Source organism: Aythya marila (assembly GCF_965140915.1).
Source record: "Aythya marila genome assembly, chromosome: 13".
NCBI classification, from domain to species: domain Eukaryota; kingdom Metazoa; phylum Chordata; class Aves; order Anseriformes; family Anatidae; genus Aythya; species Aythya marila.
The window spans coordinates 7,276,876-7,298,020 of NC_139054.1; the positions used below are offsets into that span (position 1 = coordinate 7,276,876).

General features: G+C 49.0%; 2 protein-coding genes across 7 annotated transcripts in view; one reads left to right on the top strand and one right to left on the bottom strand.

The window, feature by feature from the left end:
* ARHGEF6 (Rac/Cdc42 guanine nucleotide exchange factor 6) overlaps nucleotides 1-7,275 on the top strand; it is a 38,180-nt gene extending 30,905 nt beyond the window's left edge. For 4 of the 6 annotated variants that reach the window (XM_082770574.1, XM_082770576.1, XM_082770579.1 and 1 more), the window contains 6 exons: nucleotides 903-923; nucleotides 1,759-1,852; nucleotides 2,588-2,677; nucleotides 3,450-3,549; nucleotides 4,481-4,535; nucleotides 4,933-7,275. In XM_082770574.1, the coding sequence (XP_082626700.1) occupies nucleotides 903-923; nucleotides 1,759-1,852; nucleotides 2,588-2,677; nucleotides 3,450-3,549; nucleotides 4,481-4,535; nucleotides 4,933-5,073 (501 nt within the window). In that variant the 3' untranslated portion in view covers nucleotides 5,074-7,275. The remainder of the gene's footprint in view (nucleotides 1-902; nucleotides 924-1,758; nucleotides 1,853-2,587; nucleotides 2,678-3,449; nucleotides 3,550-4,480; nucleotides 4,536-4,932) is intronic. The other 2 variants (XM_082770575.1, XM_082770577.1) reach the window with 1 other exon arrangement.
* A 4,436-nt stretch (nucleotides 7,276-11,711) lies between these two features.
* On the bottom strand, nucleotides 11,712-17,254 carry CD40LG (CD40 ligand). The gene is made up of 6 exons (XM_082770419.1): nucleotides 17,073-17,254; nucleotides 15,113-15,250; nucleotides 14,204-14,249; nucleotides 13,914-13,961; nucleotides 13,659-13,721; nucleotides 11,712-12,277 (listed from the first exon to the last, which is right to left on the bottom strand). The coding sequence occupies exons 1-6, from the start codon at nucleotides 17,226-17,228 to the stop codon at nucleotides 11,910-11,912; spliced, it is 819 nt and encodes a 272-aa protein (XP_082626545.1). The 5' UTR covers nucleotides 17,229-17,254; the 3' UTR covers nucleotides 11,712-11,909.
* Between the last annotated feature and the right edge of the window lie 3,891 nt (nucleotides 17,255-21,145).

A 21,145-nucleotide genomic window follows, 5' to 3' on the forward strand; every position in this document is an offset into this window, starting at 1 on the left:
ATGGCATAGTCTTGTGCATTTCCTCATACCTAGTTGTGTTCAGGAAACCCCAGAACCTGCTCACATACCGCACAGCACTGTTGTTATTTCCATTGAAATTGGGTCATTTTTCCTGTTCTGTTTCCAGTAATCATTTGAAATGACAGAGCAGGTGCTGTGGGTAAAGCAGTGTGTCCGGATTCAGGTTAGCAAAGCGAAAAAGATTTACAGATGATTTCCACTTTTTTTTTTTCCTTTTCTATTTTTAAGCGGCCTGCTTTGCATTAGGTGAAGGGGTTTTTAACATCGGGATTTCTAGCTTTTGTTGGCTAGACTGGCAGGAGAGCAGTGAGGCTCCCTGTGCCGGGCATCCCTCGGATGGGACCCTTTGCAAGGTGTGGAGGGAAATCCTACTGCACTGATGCCTGATACTATCAGGTTTCCAGTGAGCATGGCAGGTGCCCTCCAGGAGGGTCCCCTTTGAGAAGACAAGGTCCTGGAGGATTGTCACCAGATTGGGCAGAGCAGCACATCCCTTCCTCCCCGGGGCTCGACGGAGCCAGGCGTGCTGGGTGGCTGCAGCACTGGCACCAGCTATGTAGGTGCTAGCCTATTTTAAGCACTTTTCTCTTAAGCAACCAATAGGTACAGAAGTCTACTACTAACACAGGAGGCATGTTCTCTATTTTGACGTGTTCAGAGTGCATTAATGCCCACTTACCATGCGTTTCACATGTAACTTTTTCAGTTTTGCATAACACCGTTCTTTGCATGTTGATAGCAAAACCAGTACAGAGGGTGTGCCAAATTAATCACAACACTAACATTTAAATGTGGTTTAGAAATGTTGATTTAATGGACTTGGTCAGTAAAATCATCAGTCTCTCACACTCATCTTCTCTTTCTTTGCATATTCATTGTAGAGGATGTCTTATATCTTAAAGGTAAGGGTAGATACATCTCTTTGGCTTATCGTGGCAAAGACTGCTTATTGCTGTTCATGCTTCTTGTGCTTGCATGACTCTAATTTTGCCTGGCTGTATCAGTAAGTTAACATGAGAGTCAGTGGTGACTGGTAAATGTATTTTGAGAGATCATTCATGAAGGATTTAGGATTGTGGTACTAAACTTCCTCGCATGCCTCTCCTGCCACTTGTCATTCCTTAAAGTTTGTATTGCATGTAACCTATTAATATACTAATTCTCTCCAAATCAGCATGACTTGTAACTCAGTGAAGGAGATAAAAGCTAAAAGCTTGTGTTTCTTACTTGTGGAGTCAAAGCAAACACTAACTTTGTGTGTATTTGTTTGTTTTCCGTGTATGTTGGGGGGTATGTATACTCTCAAACAAATTGTATACATTGAGAAATGATGTCATTTGCCCACTTCTTTTTAATTAGAAATCAAATTGAGTCAAGGAAATAAACAGTATTTAAGGTTTTCTAACAAAGACCACGGAGTTGATAAACAGACCCAAAGTGCTGTGAATATGTTGGAATTCTTTGGCCAAAGGATATTAGCTGAGGGATATTTGCTAAAGGAGTGTGTCCTGCCCTGGACCTGCAGGTGCAATTCCCACCGCTGTTAGAGGGAGCAGTGGCTAAAGGACTAGTGCATGGGAAAGGCAAAAAGCATAATGTCCTCCAGCTTTGCCATTGTCTGCTTTGTAGTTCTCTAATGTGTTGTGCATAACACAGATAGCCACATTCAACCTGAGCTGCTCCATCGTTTGAGCTGCCTTTGGTTCTGGTCAAGTACAAGAGTCTGTTTCTCTATAGGACTCCAGCAAAAGTCCAAAAACCATGAAGAAGTTTCTTCCAAAAAGGAAAACTGAGAGAAAAGCATCAGATGAAGAGTTTGTTATTAGGAAAAGTAAGTGTTGAATTTTTCTCTTCTTTTCTGTGGTTTCTTTGTGCTCAGTAATCTCCACGGGGCTTTGAGAGCAACCTTTCTTATGGCGCTGAATGTGGCACGTGAGCAAGCCTACGTGCTGCTGAGCATGGGAGGCTCCTGCACGTGCAGCCTTTCCCAGGCACTTACAGATCCCCTGTTCTTGCAGAGATGTTCACCTGCAAAGAAAGATGTCCTGACTGCTACCTGAAGCCAGTCTGGGGTATTCCTCGGGAGAGGGAGGGGTGAAAGGCCAGTGGTACGCTGCTGCAGTATGACCCTGAGGTTATTTGAAGTTAGCACTGAACTAGGGTTAGGAATGAAGACTTCACCTTTCAGAGTCCTATTGTGTTGTGGCTGTACCAGCCATCCCCAGGGCACTGTCCTCCTCTGGGAAGCCCTCCCAGGAAGGCTGTTCTGCCTGCCCATCTCCCTGTGTTGCTGGCACCCAAAGTCAGGCATCATCCCCCAAATTTTGCTAAGGTGAGCCCTAGAAGGGCTTTTTCATACCATTTAGTCATAGTGCTTGATGTCACAGGATGTTGCAAAGGCCAGAAAATGTGAGGGAATTCAAAAAGGGATTAGGGAAAGTCCCCAAGACTGTCAGTCAAGGAAACAATGCTGTCTTGCTCTGAAGTCCCTGAACAGGAAGGCTGGGAGAGAAGAATCCAGAGCACTTGGCTTTTTGTGGCAGCTGTTGTCTGCAATGTTTTACAGGTACTGCTGCATTGGAAGAAGATGCTCAGATCTTGAAGGTGATCGAGGCATACTGTACCGGGGCAGGCTTCCAGCAAGCTCTCAGTTCAGGTGGGCACAAACAGATTATTTAATGTTCATTCTGCCTGTAACGCTGATAACCTGTCTGGGAAAAAAACAGATGGTTGCATCAGACAGCAATGAGACTCATGCTAGGAAACTGTGTGGTGTTCAATCTTCAAGATAAGGGAGCTTCATCTACCTAGTGGTTTAGTTGCCATTGTTTTTCTTCTAAACACAGAGAATGAGGAGGTAGGAGGGTAGATGAGACACAGCTACTTCACCAGCACTTGCAGCACTTGTTAGGAATTAAACGAACCTAGTCAGTGCCTGTGGCTGTCAGCACTGAAAATCTGATAGTAATCTCAGGTTGCATATAGCTTTAGAAAGGAAGCATGAATATTATCTCTCAATCAGCTGCATGTTAAGAACAAGCTACTTCATAAGAACCTATCTAACATCTTAAACTCTGGAAATATAACTATTTATCATTGCTGGTAAGATGTCAAATTAAATCACTGAACTATCAAATAATGGCATATTTATAGAAGGGAGACCATATTTCTTCTGAGAGCTCTTGACCTGAACTGAGTGATTTAATTTATAAATAATGATGTAGCTTTAGGTGCCCTGAGCGCTCTTGGAAACTTTCCCTTCGTGGCCTGGCTCTGGCTCAGCCGCACACCCCAGCCCGCATTTAACCCTGCCGAGCCTCCCGCTCCCAGGGCGAGTGACGGCTGCATTTGCTGTGCTGCCTCCGGCACGGCGTGGGCGCCAGGGAAAGTCTCCCTTTTTCTTCCTGATGAGTAATTCTTGCACACAGGCTCCCGTAAAGACTCCATCCCCCAAGTCCTTCTTCCTGAGGAAGAGAAAATCATCATCGAGGAAACAAGAAGCAATGGCCAGACTGTCACGGAGGAAAAGTAAGCAAGGCTGCAGATTCCCCTGGCACTTTTTGGAAGGATGGTTAAAAACCAGTGCCCTCTCCGTCCTCCGCCCACAGAAGTGGTCAGGAGCCTTATCCTGGCTGTGCCAGAAATGCCGGGCTATTCCAGTTGCTATTTTGTCCCTTTTTGAGAACAGAGTCACATTCCCAGCTGCTCTGACATGGCTGCAGCCTCCTGGGAGCCTGTGCCTGGGTCTTGAGAGCATTTATTGCGTCCCAGAGCTTCTCCGGATGTACTGAACTGGGTCAGGGAGGACAGAACCAAACAAGTGTTTTTTTGTTGTTTTTTTTTTAAGCTACAGACATAGCAGGCTGCTGCTACCCCTCGTGAGGCTGTGTGATGCTGCCTGTGAGTGCTCCCAGTCTGCTCCATAGCGCTTAACGCTTCAGCATCTGGGTTATTATGTTGGTCCCCTCCTTTTCTAACCCAGGCAGTGCATTCCTTTTTTTTTTTTTTTCCTCTCCAGCACAGCCTCAAGGAATCAGGGCCATTTAACAAAAGATATGCAGGCACTTCAATTTTAAAACCCTTTTTTTTTTTTTTGCAGTAGCATAAACAAGGAAGCCAAAGCCACAGACCTTTGTTGTTAACTTAAAGAGAGCAGAACAAGGTTGCTTGGTTTGCTTTTTTTTTTTTTTTTTTCCTTCAGTGTTGAGAAAAGAGCCCTGAATTTTTGGCTGGTAGTCCATAAATGCTCCTGGGCTCTGTTTCCAGAGTGACTTCATAGGTAACAGTGCCAGTGGCAGCCCAATGCCTGCAATTGGCAGTGGAGAAAAGGGAGCCGGGAGCACCTTCCCCATAAGTGCTTCAGTCACAAAAGCTCCCACGTTGTTGCTGTTTTACTGCACTTCAGCTCGTTCTGTTTTAGTTTGGTTTTTGAGTTTTTGCATATTTTTTTTTTTTGCAGGAGCCTAGTTGACACAGTTTATGCACTGAAAGATGAAGTCAAGGAACTGAAGCAGGTAATTGGAGTGGTTTTGTTTGTGCTGTGAGTCGACTGGTCCATGCCCAGGAAAAGTCTCACCGATTGCTGGTCCCATCCTGAAGCTGCTCTGCGCATGCAGCTGGATGGTGCCGTGACAGGGTCCTCCATCCAGGCTTGGAATTAGGTTTCCAGGAGGATGCTTCTGCCTGCTTAGTCCTGGAACTTCTTTGCGTGTCCGTAAGGTGGTGAGGGTCTGCTTGAACAGCTCAGACCACATGTAATGAGTGTTCATCCTCTCAAATGAGCATTGACCTGCCAAATGTCCCTGGTATCTTGCCTCTGAGCCATATACAGCCAGGTGCACAGAAGTACTTCATTGCATCAAGTGCATGAGCATTAACTGCATCTTTGTTCCTTTATTTTTCACCTTGTAGGAGAACAAAAGGATGAAACAGTGTTTGGAGGAAGAGCTCAAATCCAGGAAGGACTTGGAGAAGCTGGTCAGAAGGCTGCTGAAGCAGACAGATGAGTGTGCCAGGGAGGACACGGGGCGCAAGTCGTCTCTGATTGCCTGAATTTGGGGAGAAGCTGCTGGCAGTGGTGTGTGACCTCAGGTGTTTTTTGGGAAGCAGAACTGGATCCTTTGCCTCTTCTTGCTCCTTATTTTGTTGGTTTGGGGGATTTTGTTACCAAAAAAATGTCAGAGAGAAAAAAAATAGTTTTTCTTCCATCCAATAAGGAAATAAAGCAAACAGAAACAATCGATCACAACTAAAACAGTCAGCAAGCGGTCCGTGATTCACAATTCATCTGCAGCAACTAATACCTCATCGTACCTACTACTGGGAGCAAACACAATCTCTGCTAGCGATTGCCGCTCACAAAGGGTATGGCAGCAGTTTCCTAGAGGAAGCTTAAGCACTTTTTAATGCTTTCATTCTTTTCAAAAGCACCGGTACCTATTTATTGAATGAAAACATTACTGAGTTGGCATTGAGCAGAAACCAAAAAGCACCTTGCTCCTTTTTTTCAGATAATCACAACTGGGGAAGCTTTTCCCATCCACCTTCTTTTTTCCCCATTAGTTGACTGTAGCGAACTAGAGCCCAGCAATACTGTGGTTCCCGTGTGGCCTTGATACTGATTAAAATGTGCAATTAACATGAAGACATTTTAACTCCTTGGGGAAGTCAGATGTGGAGCACCTGTCAGAGCGCACGGGAAGGTATGTTGCACAGTACTGCCTCCTAACAGCTCGTGATTAGCACAACGGGTAACTGCTGTTCTGTCCCCAGCCCCTTTTGTTAAGCATGACCTGAAACTCCTACACCCTGCCTTCTTTTCACTTTGAGTGTCCAGGTATTGTATGAATTTATAGTTTTGCTGTGCTTCCCCTTGCAGGACATGCTTTTCTCTGTATGAAATGCAAACACTGCTTGACAGCAAAAACAACACCCGAATATGCTTGTCCCCTGCTCCCTTCTGCCCACGTTAGGCTCTCCTTCCCAAAGGCTAGGAACGTGCAGCCAACAGTCACTTCTCCCCCATTGCCCCAAAGGGGCTTTGCTGTAGGAAAAAGGAACTTTTGGTATAGGAAAGGTATTTATATTTAGGCTTTGACAAGAGCTGTAATGCTCCTGGGGCAAGGACATGCAGTACCTTCCCGATCCATGCACAGCTCCTCGAACACAGCACACAGACAACATGCATATGTATCGGCTATCTTCATCTTATTTGGTGTTACATCCTAGTTTATAACTGATGTTTTCCTTCCTTAGCAGCATTATACAAGTAACCTTCTGTTAAAGTTAATAATAAGTCTTATGTATATCACAGGGCAGCATGGTCCCAGGGCGTGCAGATACACTGCAGCTCCTTAGTCATACCGTTACATTGTTCATGAAGGATATAATAGAGGCAATAATAACAACTCCCTCATTGCAATTAAAATTCAGCCAGAACATAGCAAATGGTGTTTGGGGAGAACTAGACTCTGAATCATCACAAGGAATGTAAAAAGAAGCCCTCTTTAAGCTGTTTCTAGGACAAAACAGGCTTTTTAATTTTTTCCCTGGCTACATTTGCCATCTCCAGGGCATCCTAGTTGGACAGCAGCTCTCTGCATCCTTGCCTGGGTACACAGTTGAAAGATTGGGTCAACAATTGAGTTCTGCTGTGCTGGATAATCATTTTCTAGGATAAAGACCTTTGCTGCACAAGTTAGCATGGCTGAAGTGCTGTTCTGGGATGCCGTGCCCAGATGCCCCAGCATCATCCAGGCCAGCTGCCTGCTCGAGGGTGGGCTGGAAACAAGGCTAGCAATGTGCAGTCAGTGCGAGGAAGTCAACCAAGGGCCATTTGTGCTCCCACGGGAAGGTAGAAATGTTTCCCTGCTGCCCACAGTTCAGTTAAAACCCATGCTGTGTACATATGCATGTTTCTAAGATGTAATGTGATGCAGGGCACACTGGGACATTTTGGATCAGGCACTTGTCAAGAGCTAGAAGCCAAAAAAAAGAAAAGAAAATAAAAAGGAAAAGAAGCCATGCCAGATGGACAGCAATGTTTCCATATTTACTTTGTTTACAGTGCTTTGTAAATAGGTTCCAGTGAGTCCGTCTTTAGATGGATGTTGTGTCAGCTGCCTTCCAGTTTATCTTTGTCATGTAGGTTTATTTACTGTAACTACTTATGCAAGTTCAACTTTTCTAACATGTTTTTATTTTGAACAGTTTTTTAATTGACATTTTCAACAAATAAAGAAGGATAAAAATTGCTTCTTAGCCCTCAGTGCTGCTTCCTTTGCGTCTGTCTCACCTCTCTCTGGGGCTGCATCCGGGGAAGCAAGAGGGTACATACGAAAACCTCACTGAGCGCTCAGCAAACATTAGAATGAAAGCAAAGCCAACACTTGCTCTGGGCATTCCTGATTTGAGAAAAGATATCAAAACGCCACAGCTTCATCACCCACTCACCCCCGGGGCACCGGGGGGTGCTTGTGTGAATGGTCACGCTGGCAGTTGGACTGTCACTCCCACCATTGCATGGTCCCACAGCAGGGAGGGAGGTGGTCCTGGGGCAGGGTGATGCATTTCCATCCCTCAAGTCCCACATGGACTCTGCTAACAGGGATGCTTTATGGAGAAATTGCTCTTCTCCATTGCACCAGTTGGTTGCTGTAGATAAGTCATTTCCTGCCTGAGACTTTTTTTTTTTCTTCTGGGGATTAGGTGTGGTGACAGGATTTCCTTTGGTCTACCACTTGGACAAGACCTCCTGCATGCTGGTATTTTTAACTCTTTGGTGAGGATGCCACATTCTCAACCTGTGCCTGAAGTGAGTCTGGGGCTTGACCGCGGCTGCTGCTCAGAGCCAGCAGACCAGCGGCACAGGAGAATGGCTGAGGATGGCTGTTCTCAGCATGCAGGAGTGCCCAGCCCTGCTCTTCCTCTCCAAGCACATCAGTCAGATCAGGAAAGCAGAAAAACAAGCAAGGCACACTGACCGTGGGTGGAAAACACTGAGGTCTGCAAGGGAGCACATTTGAGCCTAATTGGTGCTTCAGGGAGTTACTGTGGAGCCAGAACAGGACCACATTCAGACCCAGGTAACCCTGAACCTTTTGGAAGGAACATTTCCCCTCTTGTGCCAACATGAAGCCAAATCCAGGCCTTGTCCCCTTCTGTTATGCCAGGTCCCAAATGTCCCCTTTGCACAAGCAATATAATGGAGGCAGCACCAGCATCCTCCAAGCAGCAGGGTTTGGCATCAAACCACCATCAGTGTGAAATCAGACCAGGAAAGAAAACACCAAAAACCAGTTTCATCTGTGCAGCCCAAACCGCTGGTGTGGCCGGGGAAACCCCGGAGGTGCCAATTCACAGTAGCCTCCCTGGCACATGGCACTGCCACAAAGCCCCTGAGCCTGAGCCAAAAGGATGTGGGAAGTGAAGGCTCCCATCGCCCACGGGGCTGCGTGGTGCTCAGAACACCGCCTGCTGCATCCTACTGCATCTCGCCACCCAGTGTGGGGTCAGCAACCGCAACACAAGGGGAAGCAGGCGAGCAGGGCTGGTCTTTCTAGGGACAGGAAAAGATCATTTGCTAGGCTAGTAGTTGGACTTGACAATAGAGGTCTTCTCCAGCCCGAATGATTCAGGAAGGGATGCTAGGGCAGGCTCGTCAGATCAGCAGCCACATCACCGCCATGCAGCCCTAGGCTTGGTGGCACAAGCTGGGGGGACCCTACTTGGAAACTGGTATCATGACTTTTGTTTGAGGAAAACTAACAAAACCAAAAGCCTCATTTCTTACACAAACCTAAAACCCAATACATTTCCCAGTGGGATCAACACTTACAAAGCCACGCGAGCACCATCCCCAGCAGATGACCATGCTGTTGTGCCACGGCTCATCGATGTCCCTCTGTGCCGGTCCTGTCAATGTGCCCAGTGTATTCACCTCCCCCTCAACCCCTTTTCACTTCACTCAGAACAAAGAAAAATCAGCTCACAAACTATAAATTCCACAGCCCAAGAAGTGACTGAGAGGCCCCACAGTGAGGGAAAAATCAATGTATTGACGACCTTCAAACTTTCCACGGGGAGAGGAAAACTGTCCGCCACGGCACCGGGGAGGAGAACAAAGCCGCTCAGGAGAAGGCCACGGTCTGAAATGCACAGCTGGATGGCAGCACACACATCTCCTCCCCTCCCACGCATTACCTCTCATCTGCATCCCACAGGCTATTTTTGGCAAGCGAAGAAACAGAGGCAAGAAACAAAAGCCCCAGGAAAGACAGTGGCACGAGGCAAGGAGCCCCACTTGCAGTGGAGGCAGCAGCTGTTGTTGCACAATTTCATTTAGTGGTTTTTCAGCCCAACAGCGTTTCTGCTCCTGAAGGTTTCCTGCGCCTGAGAGCAAGCACTTCCCTCCCCACCCACTCGCACCCATCCTACTTTTTCTCCTTTCTCAGAGCACACAGCTTCGATAGCTTTTTGCTCCCTCATGAAGTATTCAAGACCCTATCCCCACAGTGGCCACGCACACGCACATCCCCAACCCCACGCTGTCCCTGCCACCCCCCACTGCCCCCACCAGCCCATCCTGCAGGGGCTGCCTGGGTTTTGGCAGCAGCAGGGATGCAGTTGAACCTGTGCCACTGTAGGAGCTGACCAGTAGTCCCTGCCACCCCATATACAATAGGTGAAGTATCTGACCTGATGCAGCATCCAAAGCAGACAGCCCTGCAGGGCTTAGGTGAGTGTGGGAATCTTCTCTTCTAGCCAGGTGCTGTAAATCCCCCTAAATGAGCCCCTACAGCTGTACCTCATGCCTCATCACTGCCCTCCTGCCCCCTGCTCCAGCCCAGCCTGGCCAAAATGCATCTAGTGCTGCCCAGCCCCAAATCCCCACCATGCCCCAAGAAGGGTGCAGAGGCTGCCCCAGGATGTGTTTGGGACTGGCTGTCCCCACCGTGCCCCTGCACTGTCCTGCTGCTCTCATGGTCCCCAAACCCCGAGCAGGGCCCCAGGAAGCTTCAGCATGCCCCAAGCAAGCCTCAGCCCCAGGTGAGAAGGGGCAGTGACATCCGAAGCAAAGTGCCCAGCCACAGATGTCTTAATTCATAACTGGTGTTAGCTGTAGCATGATGGTGTGCAAAACCCTACACTAGCACATGTTGTGGGGTACCGAGCTATGCAGCCTGCACGGTGCTTTGGATGTGCTCAGACAGGGGGACCCGAAATGTTGAAATAAACTGCAAAACAACCATGGCCACATTCACCTCATCACGCTACGCAGTTTCCCATGCACTTTGTGTTAGTCTCCCTTTTCTGTCCACAAATACCAGGCAGTTTTAGCTCTAGTTAAATAAACACTTTTATACATAGCACTGGACAAGAACAGTCCGTTCTCTGGCAAAGTTATGCAGCTTTGAAGAACAGCTACCCAACTGCAAATTAAATTACAGTGATACCAGGCGGGCAGCCTCCGAGCAATCCTCTCCTGCCTTTGGGAGGGGACAGTGGCAGGCACTCACCACTGGTAACGTGGTGCAACGACTGCCCCATCCGTCCTGCCACTGCCTGCAGTTGAGCACCACAGTAGGAGCAGGTCCGCAGCCTCAAGCCAAGCAAACCCTAACGAGTGCTCAAATCGGAAATCTCTTCCACTTGCAGACCTGCTGACTTGTAAGAGTACTGCCAGTCTTTGTGCTCAGATAAGCATGACTTGGATACCTAAAATCACTGTACCAGCAGCCTTGTGTCCTTCTGTGGCTCAGCTCACCCTCCCTGTGTGCCAAGCTGGAGGAAGAGGGTGAGGGGATGCCCTGGTGAGCTGTGTCACCTGGGTGCCCCTGCCTGAGGGCATGTCCTGCCCGTCTGCATTGTCCTGCTCTCCTGGAGCACCAGACAATGTGCCACCGTGGACACATCCGTCCTCATGAGGACAGCCAGGAGATGCTCTACACATGCTTCTTGGAGGACTTGGGAAGAAGCTGTTCCTGCCACCCCTGTGCTTTCCTGGTCCTCCTCCCAGGGGAAGACATGTCTCAGGGGAGAAAGCTGGTCCAAATCTGACCATGGTGGCCAATGCCCCTTCCACAGAGTCTGAAATAACCCACAGGCAGAGGGCCCTCAGCCTGGGAGGAGGACAGCCTCACAAGCACATTCAGCTCACCAAGAGCACCACCAGAGCCTTACCGGAGCTCTGGACTGAAATCAGCAGCCACCCCTTGGCCACCAATAACCCCTCTGGTGTGGGGCGAATTTTGCCCAGGGCAAACCTGGCCGAGACAATGCCGCTCTGAGCAAGAAGGCTTGTTGAGCTCTGTAGATAGCTATGGGTGGAAAAAAAAAGGGAGTTCTCAAGATAACACAGGCAGTTAGGGTGGCAACGATGCATCACCAGCAGTCACCACGTAAGGACAGTGCATGGCTGATTGATTCCTTTAGAGGAGACGTTTCTAAGCCTTTTAATGTTTTTTCCATTGATGTTTTGTAAGCAGATTGGTACAGGAGATAAGCATGAACCTAGCGTGGAGGGAGTACCCTGAGCCATCCTATGGTGTTAGGAAAGAAAGGCTGCTGGTAGAGCCTGCTAAATAAAGCTTATGTGGTACAACTGAGCCACCAGCGGGGCACAGTGGTGCACAGCCCCAGCACCTCCCAAATGGTCAGGAATGAAAGAAAACAGCAAAGTGCAGACAACGACAGCTTCAAACTTTGTTCCATTTCTGTTCATAGGGCCCCTTGGCCCTCATTAATAAATAACAAAATATACAAATTAACAAACAAGGGCAATAAAGAGGCAGAGGAACATAAATACGGGAAACAGGGAGAGCCACTTGGCTCAACAAAGTTGGGCTGGGCCTCCTGGGGAGGGGGGGGCGGCTTGGGGTGGCCCCCTCCTACAGCTTGAAGATGCCAAAGTAGGTGCTGCCATGGCCGTAGTTCACTATCGTTGAGTCTGTCACGTTGACAAAGATCATGTCGCCCTCCCGGAGCTCAAAGACGCCTCCCTCCCGGATGGACTGGAAGTCACAGACAGCTGTGGAGGTGCTGTGCGTGTTGAGTCCCTTCAGCAAGAGCCGGTCCTCTTCCATGGGGAGGTACAAATAAATATAGAGGGTAAACGGTGCCGAAGCCGCTGCCTTGGTGCAGAAGCTGACTTGTGCATAGATGTAGTAGAGCCCTGCCTTCTCCACCTTCAGCTTCCCTTCGTGGTAGGATATCAAGCTGTTCATTGGGGCGTAGCTCGTCGTCTTCCACTCTAGCACTGTGAGGAGAAAGCATGGCTGTTGAGCTGGGACAGATCCAGCATGGGAGGCTGATTTTTAGGGGATAGCCCCAGGGACATTGGGCATCACAGCCTCCATCTCCTATGGGGCAGGCAGGGAGGTGCTGTCCATCTCAGGACACCTTCTTCAGCCCATGGGACATGGGTCCCTGTCTCTGAGGCTGGGGCATGCTTAACCCCTGTTTCTGGTTGCTGGCCTTCCACAAGCCTTGTGTTGATGATATGAGTGGAAGAGCACTTTGCTTTCTTTGTCTAGCCAAATGGAAATACTTGGGATGGAGGACTGCAGACAGTTGCCACTACAGGCCAAGTTCCCTGGTATCTCCATGGCTTTTGGTGGCCCAGCCTCCAAACGCTCTGAGCACTTCCAGAACACCCTTCAGTTCCTATATTCAGAGGCACCCATCCCAAGCCACACAGTTTTTCCAAGCTGGAAAAACTGCATTTCTTCCAAAGTCCTTTCTCCACTTGGCCTCCACTAGCTCCTGGAGAAGATAAGACTTCTCCAGGGAAGGACAAAAATGACCATCCCTCAGTTTTGGTGCACTGGATCCCTGGCAGGGTGCAGAGCTCCAAGGGTTTGCATGGTACATGCTGCTCCCACCTCCCAGAGCTCTGTCCACCTCACAGACCTGCTGCTGCCATAACTTTTGGGGCACTACTGGTGTCCTTGGAGCAGCTCATGGACATTAATTCTGACTGGAGCCAGCACAGAGAGCTGAGGGACAGAAACCAGGAAACCACAGCCATGGGTGTTGAGCCGGGCTATGGCTCTGGGAAGGGTTCTGCACCTCCTTCCTACAGAGACCATCATGCGAGCAGTGAGGGTGAGCAAACCAGCTCCAAACCCTGCTCCAAGGGGAACCCCACGCAGCCTGTGGCCTGTGCCTGTGCATCCCATGGGGACACCCCTGCTCCCCACCACCGAGCTGCAGAACCAGCTCTGGGCAGCCTGCTGAGTGCGGCGCAGCGTCAGCCTGCTTTGTAATCGCAAGTGCTCGAGCGGGGAGTTTTAAAATGCAGCAAGCATCTCGCTTCTTTGATCTTATCTAACACAGAGCTTTCCACAGGTAGACTGAGCTCTGGGTGAATTGCTGCGTCAGAGATGGAAAGAGCAGTTGCTGATTACTGGCAGTTACTCCAGAATTAAATCAAACATGCTCAGGTTGAGAAATCCTTCCCAGATTGAGAGGCTGACCTTGCAAACTCTTATTCACCTCGGAAAGCCTTGCTCCTGCAGGTGGGAGGCTTGCTGTGCCATGGGGCATGTTTCTGTGCTGGAGGTGCAGGGTCCCCATCCCTGCTGGATACCCACCACCATGCCCAGCCCTGCTGGGTGGCACCGAGGGGTCTGCCTTACCTGGCACCGCCTTGTTGCTCTTCAGTCCTGCCATGTGGGCTGCAATCGGCTGCCTCTTCTCAGCTGAAATTGGGAAAGGTCAATGTTATTGAAGGCCGAGCACCCTCTCTCCCCCCGCAGCATGGCTTTCCACCAGGACCACAGCACCTCCCAGCCTTGGGGTTCCCCCAGGGGCCAAATCCAGCTCAGAGACACGGTCTCCAAAGCAGCCCCTGAGTGAGGCAATGACAGGACTTGGACATGTCCGCTCCTTACCTGCCACAGATGTCTCATTCCTGCTCTTCAAGTGGGGGTGCTCATGGCCTGCAAGGAGAAAAGGCCGCAGTTTTAATTTTGGGTTCATTTTCATTGACTTTGTGCAGTGCAGCTGACTGGTGAGATAGCCGTGCCTGGCACCCAGTCTCTGTCAGCTTAGCGTCGTGCAGTCCTACCCCATGGGGACGCCCTGCTACTCCCAGCTGACCCCACCACGGGCACCAAAGGACCTGACCCTGTCCCCTGCAGCCGCTCATCTCCCAGCCCTCCAGCAGCACCAGGACACTCACCTCTTTGCATTTCAAACTTTGGCCCCTCCTTGCTGGCTGCCCCATCCTGAAATAACAGCAAAAATATACATTTGAAACACATATCCTTACATTTCTAAAATATAATATTTTAAGATGTACATATCAAACATTGGTAAAGTCTCTGTGTAAAAGATGCTTTCTTTTTAGGTTGGTGCTGTTTGGCACCAACAGCCCTGCCAGATCTCGGCAAAAGGCTCCTGACCTACCAAGCCCCCCAGGATTGTGTGTGGCCATGGTCTGCCCTGCTTTTTGCAGTGGAGGGGGGGAGGGGTTGCAAGGCTTTTGTTCTTAGGTTTTATGTGCCTAAAACGCTGTGCAATTAAAATGTTGTGCAAGGTGGCTCTTCTGCACCCAAATGAGAGAAGTCTCTGGACTGGCAGGAGGTGGTGTCCCTGAGCCATGGGGAGGCATTTGCACAACGTCTTCCTCCTCCTTGCAGGAACTGTGCTGCCTGGCCCAAGCTCTGGACCATCATCAATGTCAAGGCAAAGAGAACATAAAGGTGCTCCCACCATCAAGTGGCCACAAGTATCCTCATGCCCACCAGGTGCAGGATGCAACAAGGTGCCAGACAGCAGAAAATCAATATTTTTCAGGCCACGATGGAGCATAGAGGTGGTAGCTCCATCCCACCCCACCTTGGGCATGCCACAGTTGGGCGCGCTCTGCTCAAGCCCACTTTGAGAAAAAAGGGATGAGATTTTTCAGTAATGTCAATACAGTCTAAAAATATTGTGTTAAAAAGAAAATAATAAAAAAGGCCACATACTCTACAGCCCCAATGTTAAGGACCCCCCTGGTTTTCAAAAAACCTTTGGGTAATGTGTGTGTGTCAGGGATACCCCCTGCACCTTCAGCATGGTTTGTATCCACTCAACATCAATCTACCTTGCACTGGAGGTCCTTGAAGCTTTTTAAAATTTTTTCACAGTCCAATAATGTCGACTTCTGACCTTCTGCTGTTTGGCATTTCTGTACTTTCCTCAGGAAGATGTAGTCTTCATTTAAGCTCAACGCCTCTTCCATCTGCCAGTGGGGGAAAGAAGAGAGGGTCAATGGGCTGTTACTGGGAAAAGCAGGAGCGCAGCCAGGCGGTATCTATCCCTTCCCACAAGAAATTGCAGCCTGGGAAGCTCAGTGGCAGTTGCTCAGCTTTGGGAGGAGAGGGGTAGACTCCCACGAGCTGCCAGCACGGCATGTGCGCACACATCCACCTGGAGCTGCACCGACCCGCTGGCTTGTGGAGAGGAGAGCTGCTCTGAGCCTCCTGGACCTGCGTCAATAATTAATTTATATTTTCCACTCTACTTTTTACAAAAGGTGGCTGGCAAATCTGCATCGGACTGCACTTATGATAGTGGCACAGAAATGCCAGTGAGCAGGTTGGGCAGGCTGCTGGGAAGCCTGCCTAGCCCACCAGCGGCAGCTCCTTGGTTTTGGGTAGCTTATAGGTTAAACAAGCCGCCAAAAGGTCAACACAGCTTGTGAAATGTGGCTGAATTCTGCTAGGAGTTTGAGATTTATTTTTTAAAAAAAAAAGGATTAAAAATTTCAGAAAGCTGAAAAAGAATGATATATATATAATTGTATATGTAATTATATATATAATATATATGCCATATATAATTATATATTATATATGCAATTATAATATAATATAGTTATAATTATATTATATAATATAATTATATTTATATAATTATATATATACATATATAAAAAGATTGATTTTTGAAATGACACCTGTTTTCAGAAAAACTAATATTTGGCTAGGCAACAAAGAGAAGTCCAGGCTGACTTCTGGCAATATTGGGTCAGGTTTAAAACCTGCCACGAGCACTACAGAGAGCTGTAATTCTCCTGCCCCTTATGACTGCCCCCCATCTGCTCTGCTGCAGTGGGGCAGATGTCACAGCCTGGAGTTGCCACACTTGGCTCCAGCAGGGACCCCCAGCCCCCAGGCTGCAGCCCTCAATGCAGCAAAGTCTCCCTTCCACCCTCTGTTCCAAGCCACCCCGTTCAGATTTGCTGTCCGCCCTTGAAGATCAGCAGTTACCCACTTGTATCTCAGTTCGGATCAAGACAACACATTTAAAACCCACTAATATATATCGTATCTTTGCATCTGCTGAGGAGATGGGTTTTCTGTAACTCGTAGTCTATGTGTTTTCTGCTTTGGGAATGAAATGTTTTAGATCGGTGATTTTAAGCATCATGCAGTGCAGCTGCAGTTATAGCAATCTCAAAAACAGCTTTTCAGTTTTTTAAATTTTTGGAATGTATTGTCCCACGTGTGGGACAGGATTATGGATATTGTGTCCCTTTCATAAAAATAAAGACAAAATATTAAGATCCACTGTTTCCTTCCCAAAGCAGAAAGACAGTATCTAAAGTGCGATACTGTTAAAATTAATACATGCAAACGCAGAATAAAAATTAATTTCTGGACTCCCTCCTCCTCTTCATGAGCGCCCCAGTGCTGCCCGGTGCCATGGCATCAGAAAGACCACCAGGTAACCCGAAAAGCCTGAAACAGTCCTTCGTGTTTATGCCCCCTCTCCTCTCCCAGACCGGCCACTGTCTGCCAGGTTTGCTCTTAGCAGCTCCTCTTTACTGACCCGTTCTCTCTTTGTTAATGAAGGGAACAGGTCTCTTCCTCTGTGTACATCTTCACTTAGTTGCAAATTAAAGCAGAAATAAGCACATGGGTGTATAAACACCACTCCTGCATCAGTCCAGTGGCCATCATCATCTTGCACCATATTCATCCTGAGAGCGATCAGGGCTGTCCACACCGAAGGCAAATTGTGTTAGCAATCCGTCAGAGACACCCTTATTTTACACTTACCTTATCCATCTTCATGTGAAGATACAAACAGAAGAGTACAGTCCCGATCGTTTGTACTACCATAAATACAGCGAGGAAGCACATGAACATTTTCATGGTGCTGGGAGAGGTGCTGCTCATGGATCGGGGTGCAGCAGAGCCGTAGACTTCATTCATCCTCCGGGCACGTCGCTGGGGCGCCTTCAAATGATCTGCTTGCAAGTAGCATGAGAACTGTTGTGTGAGCACCCGCTGCTCAAGGGATACAGTTTGCAGCAACCTACACTTCCTGGAAAAAAACCTTCGTAGTGGGTACGTTTGTTCACTACCATCTCCCACAACAAAAAAAAGGTTACTTAGACTTTCTTCTCTGGTTCACTTCCATGCTTTTTCCTACCATCCTACCAGAAGCAGATATCGATTCTTATTCCGTATATTCATTTTTGCCTTCGAAACGCTCCTGACTCTGCCCCGGTGTTTTTTTCCTGTTGTGGATGAAAGCTTCATGACTAGTCAGTCTCAGAGCAATGAAGACTGCGAATCCATGGGCAGCACTGCTGAATGGTGGTGCAAGCTGCCAGGGGTTAGGAAGCACTTGGGAAGCCAGCTGTTTCTCAAAAGGAGAGGAAGGGCTTTCTGCTCTCTGTTTTCTTCATGAGAAGGACAATTGTGTGGCTGAGGCAGGTGGGTTGTGCTGGCTCCTGGCCTTCCCTCATGCTCCCTGTAGGTGAAGTCTGCCCAACTAAGATGGATGCTCCTGGGGAAAGGGACATCTCTTCAGGCACTAGGACCTCAATGTGGGTGTTGTGCTCTTTGATAGACAGCCAGCAGGACTTTGGGTCTCAGTACTTGGCCAGCAGTTTGGAGAGAAAGGTTTTGAGCCATTTTCCCAACACCACAGTGAGGTTCTTGTCCTGAATCCATGGGCACAAGGATCCTCAGATCATACTCCCATTTACACATATTATATTTATTTTCGGGGCATAAAAATGGCTACTGACGATACTGCCACTCCTGACAGCCACTGACATCCCAGCACCATCTCCATGCAACTTCAGGTGTCCTCCCCACGTCCCTTGGCCCAGCAGCAGAGGTGTGGTCCTGCCCCTGAGTATCCCCTGCCCATGTTTGCAGCTCTTCAGGCATCTGACACTACGCAGCCATGCAAGACCCATACAAAACTTCATGGTAAATGCAGAGGGGTCCTGCTTTCAAGAAGGGACAGGCCTCCTTTGCTCCATGCTTGAGCAAAGAGGATGAAGCTGGGCTGCCAGGCTGCCTGCACGGGGGCTGGGGCGCTGGTTTAAAGGCAGCGATCAAACCATCATGCAAAGTTGTTTTGAAAGTAACAGCCTGAAGGCAACGGTCTTATCAGATGTGCATGCAGCAAATAAAGGGCCGGATCCTGCCAGCAGCAGAAGGGCACTGAGCAGGGTGCTGCTTGCCTGGCAGCCACAGCAGAGGATGGCACTCAGCACCGTGGGGTTGCTCAGCATGGCAGGATGAGGTCCAGCATTCGCTTTTTCTATCTACCCAATCTCTCGCATCCTGTCCTGTGTGGTTAGGGTGCTCTTAGCTGCAAATGCAAGCTCTGGTAACAAAGCACAAACATCTCTGCAACTCAGTCAGCTTGTGACCTTGGCAGGTTACCATGTGCCTAAATATAGCACCCAAATCACAAATGTGTGACAGCGCCAGGGTCTTTGCTGGCAGCAATTCAGTGACCAGGCAAAGGGCAGCCTGAGGCTGATGCCCTGATGGTGCTCTGGGGCCATTCATTCCCTTGACTTGCTGGGGCTGCCACCTCCCTGCACCAAGAGGAGCTTTGGGATGGGTCTGTAGCACACCCCCCCACACACACACACAGCCTGAGGACACTGCCAACCAGTCCTTTCCTTCTTTTCTATCTTAAATTTGGTGTTAATTTTAGAAATGCCAGCCCTGCCCCCCTGGCAGGGGTCTGAGCTAACACCAAGCTCCCAGGCACTGTCTGCCATGGAGAGTTTGCCACCTTCACCAGCAAGAAGATGTTTTGTGGTGGACATCTCCAAGGACACCCCATGGCACTGAGGGCCACAGCTGTGCTGCTGTATAGGGTTTGGGGCCATGGCAAGCACCAGTGCCTGTTCCCCAAAGTCCTTGTCCCATCCATTGACCAGATGGCAATCACCGACATTTTCCAAGGCTCTTCAGAGTTTCCTCTGAACTGAAGAGTTATGTTTGGAGGAAGTCTTCATATGAGAAACAAAACGACATGAGAAGTCATTACTTAATACTTTCCCCGAATCCTGAGTGTCAGGACTCAGAGGCAGCCGATAACGTGTGAAACCACAGCAGTGAGTGATGCAGAGAGCAAGTGAGGTTTTGCACAACTATTCCTGAGCCCTGGCCGTCCCCATCAGACGAAACTTTTTCAAAGACGTTTCTGGATAGTCACCCATCACCATTTCACTGAAATGAGAAGAAGCTGCAGGTAATGACGGAAAAACCCAGCACAGCTCTGGCCGCGTTGCACACACCTGGCTGGGGAGGCAGAAGTTCGGTGAGGATGAGGAACGGCTCCCCTTCAGCATCCCCAACATGAAACATCGACAGAGGGCTGGCCAGCTTGCTCTGAAAACCAGGAAACCCGTACTCAGTAGTCACCAGCACCCTGACAAAAAAGACAGGGTGGAAATTATGACAGGGGGGATCCTGGCAGAGATTCGTCAGCACGCCTCGCTGGGAGGGCAGGCTGGCAGCTCTTCTTCAGGAAAACATTGCTTTGTGTTGGCAACCCAGTCCTGGCCATCTCCTCCAGCCCCCATCACCAGGTCCTGTGGTGGCTTCTGCTGTGGGCAGGAGCCCAAATCGATGAGGAGGTGTTGGCTGAGCTCTGGGCAAGGCAAAGCCCCATCGAGCCATGCCCTTACCTCTGCTGGGCAAAGCCAGGAAGCCTGGTAGGTGCTCTGTCACTGTTTCACACAGATGGTAGGGATGGGGCACGAGGCTCCGAATCCTCAAAGCTCATGTCATCTCTTGCCAGGGTCAGGTTGTGTCGTGGCTGCACATCCTTGGCCACTTGGCTGCTGTAGGAGCTTGGGGGAGTGTTGCAGAGAGGTAAGAGAGGGTCATGGTCCAAAGGGCTGATAGGCAACAGAGGAGGACCCAGTGCCTGAGGGAAGAGCCTGCCTACATGAGACTTCCCCAGGGCAGGTCAAGCCCGGCACTGAGCAACCAAAAGGGTTTTCTTTCACCCCAAACTCTCCGAACATAACCATAACCATCTGCTTGCGCACCCAAATGGGCACGGTTCCTCCAGCCAGATAACGCCTGTGTGAGACGATGGGAAAATGTGATCCATCGCTTGCATTCCTATTGACCTAGTTGCGGTATTTCCGCTGATCAGCAAATTGTCTCCACTGCACTCGGCACTCGGCTTTGTTTACCGAGAAAATATCCGGTTGCCTGCCACAGTGATCTGTCAAAGGCTGGGAGCAGTTCTGAATGCAGTAAGGTGAAAGCTAACGAAAAGAGAGTGATTTTTTTTGGGTGCCTGCTGTGGTTTCGTATAACTAGCTCTATAAATTGTGCTGCTCACCCCACATACTCTTTACAATTAACAAAAGCCAGGTGCTGTGAAGTACTAAGAACAATAGATTCAGAAAGAGGATTTTATTCTGAGTCACAAAAGGAGTTTGCTTGCAATGTCGTGGGAGGGATGCAAAAGGGAACCTGTAAGAGAAACCTGAATTTGTCCCTTCAGTGCGGGGCTATGGTTAGAAGGGAAATTTGAGCTTGTCCATGATTTGTTTTGCCATTTCTTTAGATTTTCCTTCTGCCATATCTCCCAAGTCTTCAGGATTACGCCTGTCACCAGAGAGACGGGACAGACGGAGCCAGAACGTCACAGAAAACATCACCAGCATCCGGAGAAAGAAAGGTTACATTGCAGTTTCCGTTCATTTCTTTAACTGTATGAATTAGAGAATGCTCCAGAGTGAAGAGCAGCAAGAGGCAGGCTCAAGGATAGGAGGAGAGGTCAATACTCGTGATGGTCACATCTCCCTGCGGAAGAGAACAGCAGATGTTGGCTGTAGCCACTACTGCGGTAA